We start from the raw sequence: 16,183 nt of genomic DNA on the forward strand, positions 1-16,183 counted from the left end.
TCTATCCCACAAAATCTCGACAAAAATAAAAACAACCAAGTTATCGTTACGAGGAAAACAATGTACTGATTCAGTAAGTCGCCGTTACAAGGAACATTATAAACTTAAATAAAAATTCGGAACAAACACAGACAATGTACAAGGTGTGTCAGCAAAAAGGTTTTCCAACTGGGGTAGTCCAATTAAGTGCCTAATTTGTGCTAAAAATAAGTTTTTTTACCTTGAAAATATTTTAGTAGTTATTTAATATCTACTGAATTCATAAATTCACTGAAACTCGCAGAAACTATGCCAATGACGTTTATCAGCTCGAGTCAACACCTTCTATCTAATCTGCACTATCAAATAGGTGTGTGCAAGAACTGTTTGTTTCATTTACTCATTTATTTGAAACAAAATAGTTTTGGTTATTTCGCGTTCTCTTTAATACTAAATTTTTAACATTAGTGTATTAATTAGGTGCCTCTCGTCTTTTTTAGTATTAAAATAATATAAAATAATTGCCTATTGTATATCCTGAATATATAAATTTGGTTTAATCAATATCTTTACCGCAAGACAATGCAATTCGTTCACTTAAGTGCTGTTTATTGTGATTTTCAAGGATACGGATAAAAACATTAAGTGATAAATTAATTGATTATATTATACTTGTTCCTTACTGTTTCAATATACTTGTAAAAATGTTGAAAAGTGTTGCGAAAAATTAAAATGGTAACTTGTGAGTTGGATAAAGAAATTTCTGGCGAAGTGCTGGGACTGAAGCTACCTACATGGCAGGCGCTGTTGCTGCACCGCGTTTTACCCTCTTGCGGTGGTTTCATTGTCTACCTCACTGTCATATGCTTCGATATCGCGGTAATATACGAACACTATCGGAATAAGGATAACGGGTAAGGGTGTTTCTTTTTACACGCACTCATACACTATACAGAATTAATTAAAATTAGGTGTAAAGTAATTATTGTTTGTTTGTTGCTCTTAAATTTCAGTTTTTATTTTTGTAAGTTTGGAGTTACTCGTCTTGTCAACCTGTGCAGTGGGTTATTTGGAAATAGCGTATTTTTTTTTTGTTTTGTTTTTTTTTCGTATTTTCTTTACATATTTATTTAGGTTTATATAACTATATATATATTTTTTTTATTTTTTACAATGTTTATTGAAGATGATTATTTTTCTTGCTCTTCAGATGATTATATTAGCGCCCAAAGTCATAATACTTCACTTTCAGATTCTGAACCTTTGGAAGATAAACTTCACGATGTATTTGATAATTATAACAAATTCCTTTCCTTAGTGCACATCAACGCGCAGAGCATTCCTGCTCACTACAATGATTTTCTTACATCTTTTAGCGCCGGCATAGTTGATTGTATTCTTGTGTCGGAAACCTGGCTGAAACCTACTTTACCTTCTACTAGCTGTTCCATTCCGGGATATAAACTATTTCGTAATGACCGTGTCGGGGGTGGTGGAGGTGGTGTTGGCATTTACCTTCGTAGCCACATCATTGCTGATGTTGTTTGTTGCTCTCAGTCACTATACACGGGTTCCTTGGAACATTTATTTCTTTCAATTGTAGTTCACCACAAAAAAATCCTGCTTGGCGTTTTATATAGCCCTAATGATAAAACAGAATATTTTAACGTCTTGGAAAGTACTTTTGAAAACTTGGTCCCCCCTTTTTGACCATGTCATTGTAATGGGTGACTTAAACACGTGTCTCCTCAAAAATGACAGTCGAGCCGTCAGGTTGGCAGCTTTGACGTCTGCGCTTGATCTCCAAGTGCTAAATACAAAGAAACCGACCCATTACTTTCCTAACTGTAGACCTTCCTTGCTAGATTTAATTATTGTCACTAACCCCAAACTGGTCATTTCGCATGGGCAGATGATTGCTCCCTTTTCACATCACGACTTAATTTATCTTTCTTACAAAGTGCGTCCACCTAAAGGTAGGGGAAAGTCCTTCTTTTGCGAAATTTCAAGAATTTGAATCTGGATCGTTTGAGAGAAGATATGAGATGTATTGACTGGTCCGTATTGTTTTCGTCTGACAGTATTGACGTAATGGTTGATATCCTTAACACTGAGTTGGTGAAGGTTTATGACTCCCATGCTCCTGCTCGGCCTGTGCGTGTTAAACGTGCGCCGGCTCCTTGGCTTTCGCCTGAGATTAAAAGAGTTATGGCAATGCGTGATAAAGCCAAATGCCGTCTAAAACGTGAGCCCTCTTCAGCAAATCTAGACGCGTATAAGAAGTTACGCAATCTCAGCAATAGAATGTGTAGGGATGCCAAACGTCGCTACTTTCACTCTACCATACAAAATCTTTCCCAAGCTCAGGTGTGGAAATTTTTACATTCCGTAGGTGTTGGCAAGTCGTCCTTGGATGTTTGCCAAAACAACATAGATCTCGATGCCCTGAACTCCCACTTTTCCACGCCGCCCATCATCCTTAACTCTCGCACTAAATCGAATACTCTAACTTTTCTGTCTAATCTTGCGTTACCTGATTGTCCCCCTTTCACTTTTAGTGCGGTCACAGAGGATCTTGTAAAAAAGAGTATCCGCTCGATTTCCACTAAGGCCATTGGCAGTGACAATTTGAGCCTCGAAATGATTCTTCCCGTGCTGGAGGACATTGCGCCGGTTATTACTTACATCATAAATTTTTCTCTCTCGCGCTATGTCTTTCCAACTCAATGGAAAAAGGCTTTTGTCATACCTCTCCCTAAAATCCAGAATCCTACATCTTTTTCACAATACCGTCCTGTTTCCATTCTCCCCATTCTTTCTAAAGCCCTAGAATCCATTGTACATACACAACTTTATTCTCATCTTACCTCCTATAATCTTTTATGTCCGTTTCAGTCTGGCTTTCGTCCATCTCATAGCACTATTGGAGCATTACTGAACATTACGGAGGACATACGTCGTGCTATGGATGAAACGAAACTCACTGCCATTGCCCTCTTGGATTTCAGCAACGCTTTTAACTCTGTTGACTTCGACATTCTTCTTGGTGCCCTTCAGGCTGTTAATATCCCCTCTCCTATTATAAGTTGGTTCTCTTCGTATCTTTTCGGTCGCCAGCAGAGCGTGAAAATCAATGATGGCTCGTCATCTTGGTCTAACTTAACTGCTGGTGTGCCCCAGGGTGGCGTACTCTCTCCTTTACTCTTTTCTATTTTTATTAATAATATTTCCCGTGTCATTTCTTCTCCCTTCCATTTATATGCTGATGATCTTCAGCTTTATCGTAATTTTGAAGTGGGCGAGGTAGCGGAGGCAATTGCGTCTATCAACTGTGATTTGTCTGCCATTCAGTTATGGGCCAAGTCATTTGGCCTTTTGGTTAATCCAGGCAAGTCTCAAGCAATGATTGTGGGCAGTAGCAGATTGAGGTCCAAGTTGGACTGGTCTTTGGTACCTGCGCTGGTATATGACGGAGTTCCAATTGCATATACTGACAAGGCTAAAAATCTCGGGTTAGTAATGGACTGCACCTTGTCTTGGACTTCTCATGTCAATGAGGTCAGCAGAGGAATGTACTTCTCATATCATTCTCTCAAACGTCTCCAATACTTTCTTCCTTTTCACACCAAAATTATGCTTGCGCAAACTCTTTTACTCCCTATTCTTGACTATGCCGACGTTTGTTACTTGGATGCGACCGAAGACCTTTTAAACAAACTAGAGCGTCTACAGAACCTGGCTATCAGATTTATTTTCGGTCTCCGAAAATTTGATCACGTTTCCGAATTTCGTGCTCGGTTAAAATGGCTCCCAATCCGCCTTCGCCGTGATGTGCATATCCTGTCCACCCTTTTTAATATACTTCATGACCCAAATTCTCCTTCCTACCTACGTTCCCGGTTCCAACTGCTTCCCCCTCCTAGCCGCTCAAGGCGTCCGTGCATCACTAAGATGCTCGTTCATCCTAGTTGTAAAACAAATTTCTTTTACAACTCCTTTTCCTCTCGTGCAGCGCAGCTGTGGAACAGACTCCCTTCCCATATTCAGTCTAGTCCGTCAATTGCTTCCTTCAAGAAAAGGTTGACAGCGCACTTTCTTGCTGAACTCTCTTAATAATCATCATATTTGTATATGTGTAAGTTTATTGATACAATGTATTATACGTTATGTAGTCTATTTATTTATATACTATTTTAATTATTTAACGGTAATTTTATATATGCATATTTTACACATGTAGATTATCATCTTTTGTTATCTCTTTTGCACGCCGTTCCCCGCTTAAAACCTTTGCTCTCACTGCCTTGGGTTGGCTGGAAGAGATCTCTTTTAGAGATAAGTCCACCTTTGCTCACCTTATGTTATTTTTTTGTTTCTGTTTATTTGTTTGGTGCAATAAAGAATATATATATAAAGTCAAAATGTTAAAAGTAAATGTTGATGAAGGAATTCTTATCAAAGTTTTTAAACATAGAAAAAAGGAAGCGAAAGATTGTCTTTTAAAACGATTATCCTTACCTTGAACTATGTTCTCGTTCTCCGCCTTGATCACTTAGTACAAAGTAAATAGATAGATACACACACTCTTACATTATACACAGCCGTACACGTACGCACGCTAAATAAATTAAAATAAATATTAAACATCACATAAGTTGCTGTGATCCCAAAGAAAGCAACAAAAGCACTTTGCTTAATGGAAATCGGAAACATCAACGGTACCATACCGACCAAGACCCGAGAAAGCGGTGTGCAAGCCACTCGACACGGATGTCGTCGTAAAAATGGTGATGATGATGCCGATAACGATGGCGTGGGCGATGGTCGTAGTGATGGCGATGGCGATGATAATGGCAAAGGCAATGTGATGATCGTGATGATCATAATATTTTGCCAGATATTTAACTTATTAATTGTACCAAACGCATTGTTATGTACTTTTTCAGACTAGGAGCATTCTGCATAATTCTCCTGGTGCTACCAGCAATCATATCTTTCGTTTTCACATTGGCTTCTCCCCCGCCAAGTCTACAGACCGAACCGTCTGCATTTACGGTCAACATCGAAAAGAAAGACTGGAAGTGGATTGTAATGCAGATCGTCAATTGTTTGTTTTTTCCTATAGCTGCAATTGGACGGTGAGCCCGCAGAAAGTCTTATAAAAAAATTGAGCCGTTACCGCCGACTTAAAGTGTAAGGGTCGTATTCTAGAACTCTACTCAATGCTCAAGTCAGGATTTGAGTATGGTTTAAAGCACTTGATATCATACTCAAGTCCCTGCCATTAGGGTCGTATTTCCAGTGCTTGTGTTTCCAGTGCAATCCTGACTTGAGCATTGAATAGAGTTCTAGAATACGACCCAAAAAGTCAATAAACAAAATTTTCTGGAAACGATTATTTAAATATTTATGTATACATATAAATGTAATAAGTACTAAATTTTTTTTTTATTTATTTATGAATTTCGTAACCGATTGTGTAACAGGTAAAATTGTTTTGAAAACAATGTACGTTAAGCCTTTTTGGGCGCTTACAATGTTTATGCTATGTCTATCTAAATATTTTTCAGGTTTTAGGCATTTTTAAGGTAACACTTGCGCTTGAAAATATGCAACAAGGTGCAACACGTTAAACGATGAAATAGTGATGTACTATATCGGTTGCGATAGCAAGTGGGGTCTTACATTATGATGTTTTAATACTGATTCTCGTTTTGACGCTTTGTGCCAGAAACGCAAAATGCCAAAAGGGATAGAATGCCAGATTCGCAGAATACCAGATTCGCAGAATGCCATATTCGCAGAATGCCAGATTCACAAAATGCCAAATGTCACTGCCAGGAACAGGCCTTTCTCCTCCTGACGTACGAACTAATATCCAGTAGTGGACGTCATTCGGCTGAAATAATGATGATAATGAAGCGAGGTTCTGATGTTTTATTAATTTATTAAAAACAAAATGTAGTTTCCTCTAACTACTAAATAACCTCGCAGTGACATTTGGCATTCTGCGAATCGGGCATTCCGCGAATCTGGCGTTCTGCGAATCTGACATTCTACCCGTTTCGCATTTTGCGTTTCTGGCATAAAGCGTCAAAACGTGGATTCTGTGAGCTAGAATATAAAAAACAGTTCAGCTAACGATAATGTCAACTTTTGCTACAATTTCTATTTGATGTAATATTGGCGGGAAATATCGACGCATCCTTGTCCGTTATAGTTTAAAATATTATTTGCAATAAAAAACGTTTAAGTAAAAATGGCACTTACGATAATAAGTCGGCGACCATGACTCGATTATACGTAGTAATAATTTCTGTAACTTTTACGACTTGTTGAATAACAATGAAATCATTTAAACTATTTTTTGTTACGTCGGTTTCAGATATTGTCATCAAATTTTCTGGTGGGTAGAAGCAGTATGCGCTTCCCGAGTACAAGATGAAGAGAGAACCGTTGATGCTCTTTCTCGTGCCCGTGCCCCATCCCCCTTGGAACTTTATTTGTTCCTGCAAGCATTCATACATTCAGCTCCATTTGCCATCGTAAATATTCTTGATATGATGAGCGGATATCGCGATCTCCACTTTGATAAAGGTGAGCTATGATTTAATTTGTTTTGGTATGTTTGATAGTAAATTTGCCTACTTATATATCTGATACTTGCACCTCCTACTAGAATACTATGCGGAATGTCGATTTCGTATTTCCGTAGAAGCGCAGCACACATTTAGAGCTATGGCACACGATGCGTTGCGTCGGCGTTGCGACGCCTGCGGTGACGCTGCGTCGTAATATATATAAATCAGAACGATATGCCACACGGTGTGGCGCCGTCGGAACGCGTGCGCATCGGACAAGGGGCTAGGAGACGAAGCGGAATGTGGCGCTGCGGATTGAGACTAAGCAGGTTACATTGTGACACCGAAGCGCTCGTGCGACACTCATTGCGTTGAAATCATAGCGTTTCGACAACGTAAGGCTGACACAAAGCCCGTGTGGCATCGCTATTACGCGCGCAAAGTTTTGTAGCTAAATGTCGCATTTATTAAATATCATGATATTTTACTACCATACATTTAGTAACTTCATAAGTTTAAATTTGTATTGAATTGATATTCAACTATGTTTTGTAAAATTACTTACTCCACAAGTTTATAACAAACTAGTGCGGTAATTGAACAAAAAAATGAATATCTATTCAATTCAAATTTAATAGCGACATCTCTAGCCAGGGCTGGTAACTGTAAAGTTAATTAAATTTTTATTGAATTGATATTCAATTACTTTTTGTGAAATTACTCCACTAGTTTGTTATAATTATTAATACAAAGATCGAACACTCAGAAAAAACACTCAGAAAAAATTCCTTCGATCCGGTCGGATTCGAACCGACGTCTTCTTGCATACCGTGCCAGACGCTATACCAACTAAGCCACATAGAAACAAGCAAGCACAGAAAATTTCGTGAGGTCCGCTAGTTCCTTACGTGTCTTAGTTGGCATAGCGTCTGGCACGGTTTGCTAGAAGACGTCTGTTGGAATCGGGCCGAATCGAAGGAATTATTTCTAAGTGTTCGATCTTTGTTTTAATAATTATAACAAACTTCGTAAGTTTGTCACAGATACGCTGACGGCAAAAAAGTCGTTTGTTAAAAACCCAAAACACAGATCATAGCGAACACAAAGAAATTCATAAGTTCTGCTGACTGGGACTGTCTCAGTTGATACAGTAGCCCTGGTATGGCAACAGACACTGGCTGTAATTATTATAATAATTAGAATCCAGTCAGATTTGCAATTTTTCTTTGTGTTCGATCTTAGTATCAATAATTATAAACTAGTGCCTATAGCCATTGACTTACAATTATAATAGCTAATATTTTTCCCATAGACGTGACATTGTGTGAGGTCTAACCTCAATTATATCACGGGACGAAATTAAAAACTTATAGAAAATTATTTTTGTGTTAGTTTCAAAATTCATCCATATCGGCTGAGAAATTTGGAAATTGTATTTGAGTGGATGCCAAGAAAGCTTCGAGCTTGCTGCGCTTCTAATTGTGCTAATATATAAAAAGACTTAAATTCTGAGCATTTATTAATACGCATCATTTCCCTTTTTCAGTCAGTGTTCAAGCTGTAAGCATAATTGCAGCTACATTGCGAATGGCGAGTACTGCTACAACGTACAGAAGATTTTCAAGAGAAAAGCTTTGCGGCAGAAGGTACCCATGGATAAATAACAAAAAATCAGACGTCGGAACAAGTAACGAGGGCCAAGAAAATGAAAAAGAAACAGAGGAAGAACCTATATATGAACCAATATTACAACGACAGCCACCTTTATTACAAAGTATTAATGAAGATGACAGGAACAACGCGAACAGTGATTTGATTGAATTCTCTCCGTCATATCCGCGGAAAGAACCATGGTTCTATGACTCTGATTCAGGTAATAGTTCAGATTATATGCCTCCCGAATTCGAAAGCCGATGGTCACGAAAAACATCGCATAGCAGTGTGGACGCATACATACGACCGATATCAATAATAGATAAAATAGCACCTTGGAGGCGTAACGCACCTGTCACGATTGAAAGAGTACAGATAACACCTCCGCCGGCGGTACAAGCGCCACGGCCGATGTCTTTAGCCGTTTGGGCTGAGAAATTAGTGGAAAATGCAGAATCCATACCGGGCTGGCTTTCAGCGCCTCACAGAAGCAAATACATTGCCCAGTTAAACGAACTTGAACCAGAATTGCCACGTCGAGTGCCACGTGCTTATATACGTGGATTAGAGCCTCAGGACGCGACCGCTGCGTTAGTACAGTTTCTAGGCTGGTATTCCTTTTTCGTGGCTCGGTTGCTTTCTATAGCCGCATTCATTAACAGCGTGCCCGTGGCGGCGATCATAGTCCTGTTCTCGCATTACCAAGTGATGCTCTTGTTGCTAATCGTGCCACAAGCGAGCACAGTGCGGAGAGGTTTCTATATGTTCCTCGCATTCATATTCTTGTTTTGCTTGATGGAATTCAAGATCCGCTTCCGGCACGTGCGCGTCTGGCATGTGTTCTGGATTTTAGTGTGCACTGTAGAGACCATTATATTCACCGGCTTGTGGTCAACTATCGGCAGCAACTTGAATGGTTGGTGGACGCTGTTCGTTGTGAAAATTATCTTAGGTAGTTTACTACTAAGCTTCATGTGTTTTCTTGTGTATTTCGTATTGCTTAAACCCCGAGAAACGATTGTTTATAAAAACAGAACTAGTAATTCTGGTAAATAGCACCTATGCTTGTATGTCAATAAGCATTGTATTCTTGGAATCAAATTAGATCACGAGTAATTTTGGTGCTTCTTTGTGTTTTCAATTACGAAAGTATTGGCTCTTTGTTCCGCGTGCATCGGCGAAGCTATAGTACTCTGTAGTAGGTATATAGAATATTGCTTAATCTAAGTACGTGTATGTTCTTATTTTATGAAGTTAATAATTTTGTACGCTAATATAACTGTATTTATTACATATATATTTTTCTACTTTGGTTTTGTTATTACTTTTAACACAATCGCGTGAGCATCATGCTTTTGCCAGTTGAGGTGCAGTGGCTGATTTTTTTTTTCATAATAAAAACATTTAGAAACGTTTCTTCTACATGTTATTAAACGAATGTAACAAATAATGATACTAGTGGACGCATGACGTCAATAAACCGTCTATGCAACGTTGTGCTTGTATGCCAGTGATTCAATGATCACTGGCTGATGTAGGTGTGAGTAGTGCTTACTTATCATGAGAAATTTCGATACTGCGTGTGGAAATTTCTCAGAGATATTCAATATTTTGATAATATGTTGTAGAACAATAACGTCACTATTAAGATTTTGTATAACCAATTAGCGCTCTCTTACGTTCTTCGATCAAATAAAAGAAATTAAATGAGGTAATAGTACTTACGTTGTTCTACATAATTTTTTTAATGTTTTTTATGAGACCAAGTGACGGAACGAACAAGTCGCCCACCTTGTAAGTGACACGCCTGTCCATAACAGTTGCAGTACCACTCAGTGCTTTAAAGCTCGAAGATCGGGCACTGCCACTGCGCCTATCACCCTGAGACATAAGTTGACAAGTCCCATGTGCCTGTAATTTCACCAGAATCCCTACCCTTCAAAACCGGAACAAAGTAATGTTAACATTTCTGCTTGGAGGCAGAAATAGGCATGGTGGCAGTAATTACCTGGACGAACTCTTTCACAAGTAGCTCTAAAATATGCTGTATTTACTATATTTACTGCTAGTAAAATGTTACTCGATAACTCCGGCTATAACTCCATTTGTGAACCGATTTTGAGGATTATTCACCCTGAGACATTAGTTGACAAGTCCCAAATCCCCTGGAATTTCACCAGCAACAAATGCTTAGAGCGGCATAGTTTAGTACGTAACTCGTGCGAATGAGTTCGAAAAACATCCTAAAGTGCGTAATTTTGACGACTTCTCTGGCCCCAACGGTTTACACTGTGGGCGCTGCATGAGGAGTCTCGGGCTCGATTCCCGGTGGGACCAATTTCAAATGACCTTCCTTGATCCTGATTTGGATGTTCTAACTAACGCCCCGGAGTGAATTCCGATGCTCTGGTACTCATAATACAGGGAGTTCTCAAGTTTGAGATCAGAAAATCATGGTGGTTATTTGACACGGTTATTCTATATCTATACGTACATAAAAGATCAATTCAAGCCAATGCTAATCTCAAGTTACATAACTGTTGTGATGTCAATTCCGATTATAACAATAATAATAATAATTGTCTTGTATAATATAATCCCACTGGTGGGCACAGGTGAGAGGAGTATCACAATGAGAGAGCAATGCGCTGGTTTCTATGTAGATTGTGTATTAACGGCGGTACACACTCAACATAGCCCTGCACTAGGGAAACCCGATGTCGCGGGTGCCATGGACACACACACAGAGACAACCACAAATTACACCCAAACTCACGAGATAAATAAATGTAGACCATACAAATATTTTTCCCGGCCCGGGAATCGAACCTGGGAGCTCTGTGTGGCAGTCTGGCATGGTAACAGTTCGGCGACGGAGGCAGTTATGTGCCGGTTTTCTCAGAATGTTTTCCTTCACTGAACAACTCATGATAATTCAAATTATATTTCGCATATAAATTCCGAAAAACACAATCTCGTGCGTTCGTGGAATGGTTTGGCTTAAGTCAAGCCATTAGGCTATTACAGCAATTCCGATTAAAATTGACAAAAAAATATTAAGCGCTGAAAAAAATTATCTACCTAATAGAACAATCAAAAACACCCTAACCTTTTTACACCCAAACAGAGCATTTGTATCCGAGATTTCCTTAAGGTGCATGCTGTAAGAGCAATGGCAATAAACATTATGATTGATACTTCAAAGCATCCATACAGTCGTTTCCAACTGCCATTGAAGTTTCCAGTTGTTAGCGCAGCTGCAGCATTTTTTCGTTTCGTTTTTATCTTTGTGTACCTAAACAAGCGAGTTAAACTTAGAATAAACCGTTTTCAAAGTAGGAGAACAACAAACCTCCTTAACTCTAAAGCAAATCGTTTAAATAAGCCTGCTCATTAAAATTAAATTATGCAGTAAAAGATCCTATTTTTAAACAAAAATTTATTTAACTAGAAATTTTTACCAATTATATAAAATGCAAATCGTATGTTCCACGTCATTTAGTTATAGTAGACATTATTTAACAATAAACCTCACATTATAAATTAATGCATACGTTCTTTCCGACAGTACAGCGTATTTATTTTTCCACATATAAGGTTTTTGTAATTTATCCCAAACTTAAAAAAGCTTCTCATAAGTACTTAAGGTCTTGTAAAAGTAAAAGAATGTAGGGTAAAAAGTACTAGTGCGAAAAAGAACAGTAAATTGCACTATTGCGCAACTTACCCTTTACACAATGTACAGACGGCAACTCATCAAGCTACACATTGACGGATCTTGTTCCGTTGAACTCGAGTTGCAATATTCGAACAAAAGTATATAGTTTAGCCATAAATGTATACCTACCATTATTCCAGAAATTGTTGTAGGACAACTTAGTTAAAATGGTACTAACTATATTTGAGGCTATCAGCACAAAAGTGGTATCGAATGTGTACTTTAACATCATTTAATGTAATATTGTGGAAATAAAATTAAATGTGACTTACATCACTTTTTCACTGATAGCTTCATTTATAAACAAATCTCCTAATGTAAAAGAAATACCCAAAGCAATTTGATCTGGAAAAATACAACAATGAAATATGTACCCACTATTAAGTTTACTTAGGTGCGATAGGGTCCATAACGTATAGTATTACTTGCTCGAGTTATTTATTTCATACATAAAATCAATTACTGTTATAACTAAAAATGTTGGAATTGATAAATTTATTCAGTATTTTTTAAAACTTTCAAATCGTGTTTCTATTCCACAAGTTACGACATTATTTGGTTTCATGAGCGATTTATAAATCCGTTAATGGAAAACCAACAGTTTTAAAACACTACAACTATAAAAAGATACAGCCAATTACTAATAGGTTTCCGCCTTTACTTCGAGAAAAATCAAATACGAGCGCTAATTATGAACAAACAACAAATGCATTCACAACAAGCGCTTACATAAAGTAGGCAACCCGATACCGATAACTAGAGGCGTGAATTATTTAACATTACGGAGTTTACGCTTTAGTGCACTCACATTACAATTAAATAAGTTAACATATAGATTATGATTACATAGCACATTGTCCAAATACTTGGTAGCTTTACAAAGATAACTATTTTAAACCCTCGGTGTGTGAACTGCAACAGATCCGTAGTGTCTCATAAAACGCGTAGGTATATGACGAATACATAGAGATAATTAACGATAAACCTTACAGAGACGTGGATAATCCAATGAATTACACACATTCTTGATTTGCAATGATTGCAACTGCTAAAAACGATCGCAGAAATAGAGTTATCCATAAAAACGGCAAAGCTTTTACTTGTTTGCGGTGGGATCTTACTTGTTTAAATATTTTATCTAGATCAAGCAGAGCTACCGCACTGTGATAATAATCCAAACGTTGGATTTTTTATTTTAGCGCAATCAAACCCACCACTACCACTCACGCCTATGAATATAGCTACAAGGACGAGTACAACTATGAGTATCGGGAATAAATGGTGAACCGTGCTTAATTCAAACGCAGGTGGCTTTTCCATTATCATTTTCCATTTTCCAAGTATTTCTGGACGGCTAATTGTAGATGGTATTTGACGGGGATTCCATATTGACCCTCTGCAGTACAATTCCCTCAAGTACGTCAGAGGTTGAGTAGAATTTTGCGTTGAAAATGTTAAATGTTTCTTTAAGTGGAAAAAAGTCTGTGATAGAAAACGTTTAATCATTGTTCAGTACTTTTTCTTTCAGCAATAGGCAATTATAGCAAAATTAATAATAATAAACGTATCTCTATAAATTGACATATTTTCGGCACTGACACTTGTTTTTCAAAAAGGCCACAGTGACATTAAATTAAATAAATTTGCTTGTAACCTTCTTGTAATAACCAATCGATCATTTCAATGGAAACTTGTCGATGAAGTCATGCAAATGATTTCCAATTCTAAGTAAAAAATCATGATACAAATAAAGATATTAGTAAATTCCCGTGAAATAAATAGTAAATAACACAAAGAAGCATCACGCTATTATTTTTCCTTAGTGTATACCAAAATGCTAAGTACTCGTTATGCTCAGATAATAAAAGCAGAAAAATCTTCTTACGTCTCTGGGTTGCGGCGTCCTGTGAAGTTTGCAAGGCATCTCTTCTCATTGTTTTTTGCTAATTTACCGTGCGACCGCGATCAAGATCATGTCTTGATGAAAAGACGATTAAGGATAAATAACTATAATGTGTGTAGAGTACCGTTACTTACAGTAAGTGAATAAAATTTTGTTCAAGCTAACCAATTCATCTTTTATACAAAAAAATAAAAGACAGTCAAAAGATTGTCACAATGCTGACCTCCTTCATTGTCATCCAACCTTTTTATCACTGTCTTGACTGGTTCCTGGCCACTTACTTTTAAAATATCGTTCTCGAATACCTTTTTCCTTCACTATTCTTGTGTTGGTTCATGGTTCATTCGGTCCTTCATCACTCCCAAGGAGAATAAAACCACTATCATCACTCCCATCAAAATTCTCAAAACAAGTAGACTTGCTCATAAATCTCTCTCATGTAAAAAAACTCAAAGTTCAAGTGATTTACTGTGATATCATACAGATATAGGTACGTATATAGGCCCCTTTTGAGTAAATGTTGTCAGGATTGTGTTCCAATAGGGAATGTTTTACATTGATTGTTTCAATGTTTGATGTTTTATTCTTTATATTAATTTAATTTTCTTATTACATTTTATTATTTTATTGTTACAGCCTTTCATTTCTAACCTTATAATAAATAAATTATATGGATCTCGCCTTGCCTTTCCTTTCACTAAGGCTAGGTTACAAATTGATAACATCGACTAAATTTGATAATTTTCCTTTTTTTTATAACATCAAGTGACGAGACGAACAAGTCGTGCGCCGGATGATAAGCTATACGCCTGTTTTTTGCTCTATATGTACAATATCGGGCAATTAAAGCTTAAAATATTTAAAGACCAAAGGTGCATGATTTACTTTTATTTTAGTTATAAAATAAAGGTATGAATAGATTGTCATTTAAAATTATTTATTGTAATTCTTCTGTTTGTGCCTACTCAAAAGTTCACTTTAAAGGACGTACGAGGTTTACGAATTTAACCCTTCGACGATATGTAGATATCTATTAAATAACACTTAGTAAATTAACGTCAAGTACATTCTAGTAAGGTATCTTAATTGTTTTGTCCTTGTCCTCACAGAAAAAAATCTTAAACTATACATAAATTAAATTATTTTCAACTTTGCAAAACGTATTGTACTATATTGTAACTAACACATAATATGTTCCATTAAATTTCAAAAGATTACTAAGACGAACTCGGCTTATTCTTTGAGTCTTTTTATGTCTATAAAGTAAAGATTATACGGATACATATCCAAGTTGCAATAACTACTTAATATTGTTCTCCAGTTACATTAACTAGGGAAAATGATACCTATAATTTAAGTAAATGCTGTGCTCATAGGTAATGTATCAACTTACTTAACTACTGTATCAAATAAATATAATTCATTCATTTTTTTTGTATCATAAAATTTAAAGAATCAAGTGTGTAGGTGAAATATGTAAAATCTTTGAAAATTGACTGATTTGAAATTGTTAAAATTGACGTAGAGTTCTAATCTTATCTACAGAAAATGTATTTTATTAGGTACGTATCTAATTATTACTTATCTACACGAAAACTTACATTTTAAAAGATTATAGTAGCGCTTTGTATACTTAGTATCTATAGACATGTACTACACTAAATCTTCCCAATATTGTGCCTCATTAAAATAACTATCTCCGTTGGATGTATTGCGAGGGCTTGCAGAACTTTAATTATTTTTTACTAATTTACCGTGAACTGTGATAGAGAGTGCGGCAATGCCGGAGATGAGATTACCGATACGTTGTGATTATAACTGGAACCGAAAGAAAAGGATATGGCAATGAGATCAAATGAATGGCCCCATTAGCATTCTTCCTCCCTTTAAAATGAACACAATCATTTAGACACAGAATTAAAGTGAAAATATGTGTAAGTAAATATCAAATTCTGACTTTAAGACAGTAAAAGCATTTTTGTTAAAAAATCGACCCCTCCTACATAAAGTGTCATATGTCGAAATTGCCAAGTTTACAAGGGAGTGTTTTAAAGTTCTGAATTCACTGAAAGAGTGAACGTCTAATAGATCATCATAGATCACCTAACCGATATCTAGGATTTTATAACACTCTATGTTTTGCTTTGCCGAATAAAACTAAGAAATCACGAATCACAAAAGAGTCACGTATTATGCTCATTTCAGTGAATTCAGAAATTTAAAATGCTCCCCTGTAAACTTAGCAATTTCGACGTACGATACTTTACGTAGGAGAGGTCGAAATATGTGATTTGCTTGGAAAAATGCAAATACCGGATATTTTGTTTTATAGGTAAAAATGAAACCACT

General features: G+C 36.8%; 1 protein-coding gene across 1 annotated transcript; it reads left to right on the forward strand.

The window, feature by feature from the left end:
* Positions 1 to 458: 458 nt before the first annotated feature.
* LOC113236257 lies at positions 459 to 9,483 on the forward strand. The gene is made up of 4 exons (XM_026472265.1): positions 459 to 893; positions 4,926 to 5,117; positions 6,365 to 6,576; positions 8,107 to 9,483. Exons 1-4 carry the CDS (start codon positions 712 to 714, stop codon positions 9,267 to 9,269), a joined length of 1,749 nt encoding a protein of 582 aa, XP_026328050.1. The 5' UTR covers positions 459 to 711; the 3' UTR covers positions 9,270 to 9,483.
* Positions 9,484 to 16,183: the final 6,700 nt, after the last annotated feature.

This window comes from Hyposmocoma kahamanoa, unplaced genomic scaffold, assembly GCF_003589595.1.
Source record: "Hyposmocoma kahamanoa isolate Upper Pololo Valley unplaced genomic scaffold, ASM358959v1 102, whole genome shotgun sequence".
Taxonomy (NCBI): domain Eukaryota; kingdom Metazoa; phylum Arthropoda; class Insecta; order Lepidoptera; family Cosmopterigidae; genus Hyposmocoma; species Hyposmocoma kahamanoa.